General features: G+C 33.5%; 1 protein-coding gene across 1 annotated transcript in view; it reads left to right on the top strand.

The window, feature by feature from the left end:
* The window catches only part of LOC122533471 (potassium voltage-gated channel protein Shaw), a 77,985-nt gene extending 66,891 nt beyond the window's left edge, over positions 1-11,094 (top strand). The window contains exons 5-6 of the mRNA XM_043663218.1: positions 5,181-6,222; positions 11,023-11,094. Coding sequence (XP_043519153.1) covers positions 5,181-6,222; positions 11,023-11,087 — 1,107 coding nt within the window. The 3' untranslated portion in view covers positions 11,088-11,094. The remainder of the gene's footprint in view (positions 1-5,180; positions 6,223-11,022) is intronic.
* Positions 11,095-11,447: the final 353 nt, after the last annotated feature.

Here is an 11,447-nt window from a genome sequence, read left to right on the forward strand (position 1 = left end):
AGTTTTATAATATTAAAGTTTTATAAAATTAAAGTTTTATCAAATTAAAGTTTTATAATATTAAAGTTTTATAAAATTAAAATTGTATAATATTAAAGTTTTATAAAATTAAAGTATTGCAAAATTAAAGTTAAAGTTAGGTACAGAAAATAAAAAGATACGTCGATTGGTGTACAAAAAAAAAAAAAAAAATAAGGTTCTATTTAAAAAAGTTAGAATTTAAAAGGTAATTCCATTTGTAGATCAAAGCTGGACGCTTTCTACATAGTCCTGGGAGAAAACCATATAATTTTATCGACCAAATTACCAAATATTTTTCGAAATAAATAAAAAAACAAGTGAATCAAAATCCACAGTGATGAAGTTATTCGGTTTCCTCGTGGGACACCCTGTATATGTATTTCACATACAGTCGCTTTAGCGTTCGAACACTAAACTTCCGACGTTCGAAAATTTCATCTTGAAGATTAAAGCCTCCTTTTTACGACGACTCCCTAAAACTTGATATATAACTTTTTATTCATCGTTTTTATTCGACTTTGATCAATTTTCGGGAACTCGTTACGTTCGTTTCCGCCTGATATTCAAACTTCAACAAATTGGCGAAAATAATTTGTACACCAAATTTCGGGGACTGTTGTCAAAGGGGAGACTCAGTAACGAAAATATTTTCGAGAAGAAAAACGTCTCTAGAATAAAGTGAATGGTGCATTTCGAAAGTGGAAGGTCCAAGCTTTAAAATAAATTATTGTACAATTTTGTTGAAATATTTAGTGCCCGAATATCAACGTGAGCAACTGTATGTTGAACGCCTGTCAAAAGTTTCATGGTAACTTGTTTAACAGAAACTTCAGGGTAAGAAGTTTAAATATACTTGAGTCGTGTCTAACCAAGATGAGTATGTTCGTGAAATATGCATAATAGAGTTAAAATTTGCAACAGAAATTAATCATTCTCTACTATACATTTCGTAATCAATTATAACAGTAAATTCTGTTATATTTTGTATATCACGGAAATTTTTGCTTCGTTAATGGAAAAGGTTTTACACAACGATTTTTACATAACGAAGTTATTACATTGCGAAGATTTTTACATTGCGAATTTTATACGCAAAAGATTCATGTATGTAATTATTTCGTTACAACCGAAGCATTGAAGCGTAAAATTGGTGTCAGGGAAAGGCGGAAAAATGCAGGAAAGATGAAAGTTTATAACATAATAAAGGACTGAAGCTTTTATTCGCGTATTTTATGGAAAATCATGTAAATTTATAAAACTTTTATTATAAATTAGAAATTTATTTAATTTAAATTGGAAATAAAAGTTATTTTCATATCAGTCCTGCTCCGAAGTTTCTGATAATTTTAATATATTAGCTGATATTTAATATACTACTATATTAAATTTTAAATTTAATATATTAGTTCAATATAACGCTATGAAACTTACGTTAGGTTGTCGCAGATGAAATTATTTATAATTATAATTATTTATAGTTAAATTAATGTAAGTTAATAGAAACTTCGACATTCATATAATTTTCTTGAAAGTAATGTTCAATTTGCCAGGTTCGATACATCTCGATACTGTCGATAATTATTACAAGTTAAAAAATCTTTTACGTTTCTGTCTTGATGTCAGTGATTGGTACAAATTATGTTATCGATTCCAAAGAAATTCGAATTCTTTACGTCACAATTACAGTAACAAACATTCGCCTAAAGAGAAGATTGAAAAGAAAATCACGAATCAAAACAACGCTCAAGTATATAAAATTTCAAACAACTTTATATGACTACAAACTCGACCATCTTTCAGTGTAATTTTGAACAAACGAGACAGCCCCTTTAAATACACACCGTAACACACCGTTTGTTTATTCGAGGAATACCACGAACAAAGAAAAAAATGCCAGAGAGAAGACGAACACATTTCGTATTCCAAGCGTTGTAAAACGTTGAAGTCGTTAGCGCAGTTAATAAAGCGAAAACCACATTGTCGCGTCTTTTAAAAGTTCCGTCGTAAAAACAGCTTTTCATTTTGTTTCCACATCCGCGTTGCTGATTATGACAAAGAAGTGGATCGGGCTGGAAAGTTTCAACTGTCGCGCGCGGCTGTCGAAACGACAGAACTCCGTTTGTAAACAGGCTTCCCTTCAATGAAAATGTTGCCGACGATAATAAACTTTCACGCGGGTTTCCAATAACGCGCGGCTCGCGATTTCAAAAGAAACGAAATTCATACAGCACGGCATATATACTCTGCCGTGTCCAAACTATAATGTGCGAGACAAAAGTGTCTCGATGAGATCGATGGAATTTTCGGATCTGCGGGGCAATCATTTTTTTCCTTTCGATATCGGAGACAGAGATCGAGAAAACAGTCGGCTTGCTCTCGTATATTTAACCGCTTGCGCTGGCAACTGATTGCGGACCGTAACGAGCGACCAAACCGTATACAACAATTCGTCGCTTTCTTTTTGAACTCGTCGATACGGTATCGCTGGATCGAAATGATTGAAAAGTAATAAATTTATTAATTGTTTTGCCTGAGTTACACTTAAAATATACTTAAATATACTTAAAAATTTTGGGACAAAAAATTCTCGACGTGAATTCCAGCGCAAGGGGTTAAAAGTAAATATAAAGAATTAGAATTTAAAAATATATTGGAATATAAAAATGAAAATATAAAATATATTACGATTTAAAAATATATACAACGATAATATATTAAATAAGAAAATAAGAATATAAAATATATTGGAGTTTAAAAATATATACAACGATAATATATTAAATAAGAAAATAAGAATATAAAATATATTACGATTTAAAAATATATACAACGATAATATATTAAATAAGAAAACAAGAATATAAAATATATTGGAGTTTAAAAATATATACAACGATAATATATTAAATAAGAAAATAAGAATATAAAATATATTGGAGTTTAAAAATATATACAACGATAATATATTAAATAAGAAAATAAGAATATAAAATATATTGGAGTTTAAAAATATACACAACGATAATATATTAAATAGGAAAATAAGAATATAAAATATATTAGAGTTTAAAAATATACACAACGATGAAGTTTAAAAGTTCATTTAAGATTTCACTTAAAAAAAAAAAAAGGCACGAATCTAAGTTAATTCTTGCATCTAAGTTAATTGCAACGGTACAATTGTAAAGTTGTTCGTTTAATATAATTTCTTTTTATTGATATTTTTCGTTGATATAATTCTTTTTCATTAATCTCTATCCATAATAATAATGATAATTATGACTGTTTATCGGGCCAATGTAATTACGAGTTTCTCAATTAATTCTCCGAATTTAGATGGTGTACATACATGACAAACATGACAATCCCGATGAATCCTCAATCTAATCATTCAAAATGTTCAATTAGTTATCCAAATGTTTGCACAATTAGTTGTGACTGTTTATCGAACGAAATTCCGATATGATTATAGATTTTTCAAATTGACTCTCTCCAACCCGATGATAAATTAATTTGAAAAATTCACAATGGATAAACATAATGATTGAACCTGTTTTTAACCAGTTTGTTCGAAACGTTCCATAGATGATCAACGTAATCGTATATTTGCATAATTCTGTATTTATACAATATTAATTATGTACATTGATCATGTTTATACGATATTGTTTATCGGAAGAAATTCCAACATAATAGTCATCTGACTCTCAAATCTAATAGTTGATATATTAGAAATAAAACCTAATAAACCCAACAGATAATAACAGTAATTATCAGAAGAATCATAATCATAAAACTAAATAATCAAATTAATTTAAGGAACCTATAATTAACAAATACAACGACGAATCAACCCTTAACCAAATGCCACTCAAAAATGTTCCATATAATTATAATTGTTTATCAAAAGAAGAATTCTTTAATTAATTAACTCTTCAATCTAACTCAATTAATTTGAAGAATCAATCAACAAACACAACGAATCTAGCCTTAATGAAATTATCCAAATGTTCCACAAGTGAATATGTATAATATATTTGCACCATAATAATGTACATGTAATGACCAGTTACGACTATTTATCAAAAGAAATTTTAATACGATCACAAATCTCTTAGCTAATTCTCTAACCTAGCAATCAATTAAGTTAAACGATTCATAATTAACCCGGCAGAACACACGTGAACTTTTGAAACGGAAGTATTCACGTGTGATGTTTATCAATATTTATTGACCATTGAACGTACAAATATCTATATGTTTTATGCACCTCTACTAAAATAACAGCAATATATACGAACATTGATTTAATAATTATGCAGAAAAGGGTAGTCATCGCCGATTTCAATGGGGGTTGAAATATGTTGTCGAAGAGCATGATTCAAACTGAACAACTTTTTCCTATACATAGATATTCTTGTATACGCCGCTTGGTTTTAATTTTCGAGATATTTACAAGAAACTGTCGATATCTTTATATATATATATATATAAATTCTGCTTATAACATTGCATGATTATAAATATGGTACGCCAACATTTCATTTTTTACATCTCAGACAGAGGAACTCAACTTCTAATTCAACAGAAACTGCCAAACTCGAACCAACTCGAACAGTCAAAATAGTGGCGAGCTTTTTCCAAAAATTAGTATTGGTATATTAATTTTAGAAAGATACACCTTGCTAATCTTCATCTGTTTATTTCTATTTATTTATCATAGTAGATTTATTAATCGCGATTTTCTTGATTTTTCTTCAGCTCTAACTTCACACGTATGTCGAAACAGTTTTCACGACTGCAATGTTCCTTTTTCGCCAATTTTCCCCCGTCGTGTGAATGTCAAAACTAAATCTCGCGAAAGTTTGCAAAACGTTAGAGATTGATAGAATCATATAAAGTTCAACGGTGATAGTGCCGATAGTGGAGTTTTTCTTTTTAGAAAACTTCATCGACGATATTTAAAACCCCATCGTCGTATGCTCTTCTCTGCATATTCACCAATTTTCATTTCAAAAGATCGAGGTGAAGATTTTCAATTTGCAATTGAACACATTATTACCGGATCCCCGTTCGACGTGCGTGTATACTGCCGGGTTAACGGTTAACGATCGATCCACGAGTACTAACCGAAAAACTATATCGAAAATACTTCGCAGGTGATTAGCATAGTCTCGGTTCTGTTCATCTGTATCTCGATCTTGTCATTCTGCCTGAAGACGCACCCGGACATGCGGGTGCCGGTGATCGTGAACCGATCGGTGAACACGGGCAACGGTAGCTCCTGGGCGGTGGACAAGACGCACACGAATGCCCACGACTTCTTTTTCTACATCGAGTGCGTGTGCAACGCTTGGTTCACCATCGAGTTCCTCATACGGATCACCGCTAGCCCGAACCGTTGCGTGTTCATCAAGAGTTCGGTGAACCTGATCGACATGGTCGCCACGTTGAGCTTCTACCTGGACCTGGCGTTGCAACGTTTCGCCTCCCACCTGGAGAACGCCGACATCCTCGAGTTCTTGAGCATCATACGTATCATGAGACTGTTCAAGCTGACCCGTCACTCGTCCGGCCTCAAGATCCTCATCCAAACGTTCCGCGCCTCCGCCAAGGAGCTCACGCTGCTGGTCTTCTTCCTCGTCCTTGGCATCGTGATATTCGCCAGCCTGGTCTACTACGCGGAGCGTACGCAGTACAATCCGAAGAACGACTTCAAGAGCATACCGTTGGGCCTTTGGTGGGCACTGGTCACGATGACCACCGTCGGCTACGGTGACATGGTGCCGAAGACCTACGTGGGGATGTTCGTCGGCGCGTTGTGCGCCCTCGCCGGTGTCCTCACGATCGCCCTGCCGGTGCCCGTGATCGTCAGCAACTTTGCGATGTATTACAGTCACACGCAGGCGCGAGCCAAGCTACCGAAGAAGAGACGCCGCGTATTACCGGTCGAGCAGCCGAGGGTGCGAACGCTGGGCGCGCCGTTGGGCGCGGCCGGGGTCGCTGGCACCATGGGACCGCCGGGCTGCACCCAGCAGCACATGCAGTCGGGCGGGCCGACATCCGGGGCCGGTGGCCTGGCCCCTGGTCTTGGACAGACGCCCGGCGTCGGCTGCGCCGGCGGCATCGGCCCTCAAAACAGACGGATGAACGCCATCAAGACCAATCATCCCAAGGATGTTTCGTTCGCCACGAAAACAGGTAAGTTCTCCAGGCTTGCTCTCGTCTCGCCTGCCTTTTCCCTTTTCATATATCAAGTTTCCATTATTCGTTGGTACGTTGGAAACTCCCCTCTCCTCTCCTTTTTTTATTGATTTATACTTGTCGAGGTTCTTTCATTGTCAACGGTGATTACAGTCGCCTGTCAGTGGATAGTTAAATTTTGTAAATTTTTCAGTAAAAAAGGTGAATGATTTTACTCGTCGAGGTGCTTTCGTTGTTGTATCGAACCCTTTCGAATCAACCTTACCCATTGGCGATCATTATCGAACAAGCAATTTTGAGTCACCTGTCGTTGGATAATAATAAATTTTGTGAAAGTAAAGAAAGTAAATGATTTTACTTGTCGAGCTTCTTTCGTTATCGTGTCAACGGTGATTAGTTTAACTGTCATCGCCGAGCGTTAGTGATTTCAATCATCTATCATTGAATAATTAAATTTTTGTATTTATTGTATCCACGATAATTATAATCGGTCGATATTAGAGGTCATCGTCGAGTACTGATGGTGACATTGGTCACTTGTCATTTTGGACAATTAAATTCTGCTTGAAGAAAAAGCAAGTAATCTGCACGACGTGAATAAGTGTGCATTCACGACTTTACAACAAAAATTTTGAAAAGATCAGGTCTTATTATTAGATTGCGAATTTTTATGCATTTCTGGGAAATTCATACAGTAGGATTCAATATCTGCAGATCTAGGATCGCGATTAATTTTCATTTTATAGGAAAATAGTGGAAAATAGGAAAATATAAATAATCACGAATTTAAAAGTGGGAAAAATTGGGATCATTATAAATAAATAAATAAGCTGTTATAATAAAATGATAATTTTAAGCAAAAAGTATTTGGGAACAATATCGGGAATGTAATTGATACATAAATGTAAGGCCAAAGTTACTATATGTCTGATTATAAAAATTTTCAAAATAAGTATTATCAATTGACGTTAATATTATTGTACGTTAATTGTCAGTATTATGAATATTATCAATTTGCAAAATTAGCTTAGTTTTAAGCTTTTGACATAATAGACAAAAACTACTGTATCAGATAAATTTTATGACAATATTAAAAATATGGTCATAAAATCCTCCTAATTTCGCCAAAGTTTATCTACATATCAGACAAAACTCATTTTGGCTTGACACCAAAGCCAAATGTTATAGGCAAAATTACATCGATTGGCACCAAAACAAAATAATGCATCATTTATGTAGTAACTTATTTTTTTATAATTTTCTATCTCCATGTTTTCATTAATAAACGATGTAACCTCGTGCCAAGAAATTGCATGTTAATTTACATAGGATGATCTAATTAAATATATCCGTCGTTTTTGGAGATGTAAGAAAACTTTATGAACATAAGTCGTTTAAATTTTTAACGTGGTGATAATAATTTTTTTTTTTTAACAACTATTAGGCTTTGAAGATTTCAGGGTCACCTCTTTTAAACGAAACCATATGTTTCTTAATCTATCCAAAATGATTATTACAAAGTATGTCGAAAAATTATTAATTCAGGAGACATTTTGCAACTCTAATTTTGCAAAATTTATCATACGATAAGAAAAGACAGTTATTTTTCATACAGTAGGCTATGAAATAAAAATTAGAACTGAGTCATATACTGATTAATAGACAAAAAGATATATGAGAAAGTTCTCCATTTAGAAAAATGGATCTGACCTCGAGAAAAAAATTATTACTACCACATTACAACCTTTTCTATACTGAACAATTTTTCTGAATAAAGTTTTTCCATCTCTCCAAATACAATGGAGAAATTCAAGTTCTAATTCTTCTTGAACCACCCTGTGTGTGAAGAAAATAGTCCAATTCAAGAAACTTATTTCAAATTATAAGAAAAAATAACGTTTATAATCGTGATCATTTTCTACGCGCCAACGACAATCTATTTCAACGTTTTTTCGATTAGTTTAGGAGTATTATAGAGTCTTGAAACACATTTGTGCAACAATTTCCACGAATGTATGATAAACTAATCAAATTATACGTATACAAAATTACAATAAAAGAAGAGCCATTCGCGGATTTCGATATCCTACTGTGTTACGATAGTCAATGCTTGAAACAAATTTCTCATTTCCCCAGTTACGTTCGCAGAGATATAAAAATGCATAAAAAGTCCGTGGTCTGTTCGTCGCGTTGCTAAAAATAAAAATTTATTTAAGCAGTAGTTTAAAATGGCGGATAAAGCAACAAGTGCTTCTGAGCGTGGAATAGGGTATTTTATCTCTATAAAAGCAGAATCCTCGCAACAATCCAATACGAAGAACGCTACAACGCTATTGTAGTAGTCAACTATTGACGGATTTCAAAGCCAGTATCGTAGCATTTCCATCATCCACTCGTTTTCTCCTCGTATCTGGTCCCTTACGCTTTCATAGGGTGGAAATAGTATTGTTGGCACAAGGGACGAATAGAATTCGAATATAAATCAAAGTTTATCCTTGGTTAATAAGTAATTTTTTTCTTGTTTTCTCCAATTTTTTTTTTTTTTTTTTTTGTCACAATTTTGTTTGCATATCTATCGGTTTGCATATCAACAGCGATTTCTTGCGTTCGATCAAAATACAGTTCTTCGTCGGAATAAAGTGAACATTCGTTTTGTTAAACTATCGTTTTCTATAAAGAAACAAAAAACAGTACGAAAGGTACTTTCTACACATTTAATTTCTGAATTCTATTTAAATTTTTAATGATAAATTTCAAGTAACATTCCTTAAATCGTAAACTTTCTTCATTAATTGATGGATCTGCGAGACAATTGGTGGACAACGAGCGTTATCTTCTTGTACTATTTAATAATTTTGAAAGTCGAGCAATTCTGCGTTTCGAACTTTCGTATTTCTATAAAAGTAAATCAGTAATGTATCAGCATAGGTTCATTTCATCCTAATATTACATACAGTGGCGGACGAAAGGAAGTTTAAAATAATTGGTAAGAAACTTACAAGATACTGTAAGAAACTTATAAGAAACTATAAGAAATAACTTCCAAGAAACTATATTAGATTTTTAACCTGAAAAATAAAACGATAATTTATCGTGATATTATAGATATTCGTTTCCTTGAAATTTCAAATTTCGTAAAATTATAAAATCTACGTAGAAAGATATAACGATGGAAAAATATTGAGCGAATCTTAGCTGTGACATTAAAATTGAAACGCAAAATTTTATAATGGAAATTACAGCGGAAAAGAAAAGAATAGCAGATGAAAGTATACTTTTCTAATGTAATGAATACAATATTTAATAGTGTTCTTGTTGTAAGCTTCCTTTTATTCATCAACTGTTAATAGATAAAGTTGTTATAGACAAGTTGTAGCAGCTTTTTTTTTTTTAGAAAAAAATATTTCGAGAAGCATACGATTACGATTTATATCAGACTGATGGGTATCAAATGTCGCTTTATACGATCAAACTTTTATCAATTTCACATACTCGGTATACTATTCTAACAACTATTTCATTTTAGCACCTCAGTTTCGTAAGAATTACCATTTTTTGAATTTAAAAGATCTTGCAAATTCTTCATTTGTAAATTTGTAAATTAATTAAAACATTGCTTAGTCTGAACATTTGACTTTTTTTAAATGGTTTTATACGAAAGAATCGCACGAATATTCTGGTTATGGATACTATAATCGTAAGATTTCAATTTTGAATTTGTTGAAACGATTTATAATACATTTCTGCTTTTTTAATATATCACGTTAATATTAGTTAATGATATATTATATTAAATATTATATCAAATATTATATTAAATATTACAACATTTGATACTTGATATATTAATTATATATCAATATATTGTATTAAATTCAAATTTAGTTTATTGTATTTAATATATTTATAGGTAGTTTTAATAAACTAAAATCACGCTTCGAGGAAGACATTTCATATGCATCAATCTAATATATTTAATTTATCTTCAGGTCAACAATGGCGGACAGAAAGTAAATTCACAATGATGACATTTGTTATTAATATTATATTATAATATATTAATAAATTATATTATAATAAATTACAAATATTATTAATATTAATGGATATTATATTTATTAATATTATATTAATAAATTATATTATAATAAATTACAAATATTATTAATATTAATAGATAATATAATATTAATACATATTATATTACAATAAAATAAATATTACTTATGTCACTCAGATGTACGTGTGCATGTATGTACAGTATCGTTCAAAATTCTCTTTCGTCCGCCACTGAACGTCAACGCGTCAATGTCTCTCCCTCCCAATTATTCATAAAACCACCATCAAAATCCACCCCGACGAGCCTCTTCGAAGCCACCTAATTATGCATCCAGCCTTGCCCGCGAAGTCTCAAACCACCAGCGCTCACAATGTTCTCACAAATCTTCGCCAAACCTACTACGTCTTTTACCTCGAAGTTTCTTATCTCGAGGTAAAAGTAACTTGTCTCTCTCTCTCTCTCTCTCTCTCTCTCTCTGTTTCTCTCAAAAAGCGTGTGTGTCCAGCAATTGTCATGCACAAAGGCTGCCGGTGACGTGCAAAAGAAACGAGTACAAAAGAATGGTAAGAGAGAGAGAGAGAGAGAGAGAAAGAGAACGAGTGGAAGCAAAAAGAAAAGAACCGAGGGGTTAAACAGCGGTCTTAGCGCAAGAACGCAAATTTAGCTGTAATTGTCGCCCGAGCGGAAAAGTCTGTAGTGTCTTTGTTTTCCTGTTCTTCTTGTACGGTGGGTTCCAGAGGAGGACCGGAGGAACTCTAACCTGCGGACCAACGGGACCAAGACAGCCGGAGGTTTGGGTTAAAAAAAGAGAAAAAAAAGAAAAAAAAAAAAAAAGCTGGAACCAACGCTCTCCACCACACTGCCGAGGCGCGCTCGACCGGGGGTAGGTGGCCACCCTGGTGACGATCCAGCGGAGTCGAAACGAAAGGGAGGAAAAAGAAGAAAGAAGAAAGAAGAAGAAGAAGAAGAAGAAAGAAGGGCGAGAGAGGGAGAGAAAGAAGAGTGCCGTGGACGAGGATCGGGAGGGGATGGGGCGAAGGAGATTGCCGGAGGAACGAGCTCAAGACGGGTATATCAAGACTGCATGGTCTATAAGGGAATATTAGATCGCTGCGGATGAAATGCGCGGATTTTCACCGCAGCCACTTGCGACGCCTTTTCA

This window comes from Frieseomelitta varia, unplaced genomic scaffold (genome assembly GCF_011392965.1).
Source record: "Frieseomelitta varia isolate USP_RPSP 00005682 unplaced genomic scaffold, Fvar_1.2 scaffold_531, whole genome shotgun sequence".
Taxonomy (NCBI): Eukaryota; Metazoa; Arthropoda; class Insecta; order Hymenoptera; family Apidae; genus Frieseomelitta; species Frieseomelitta varia.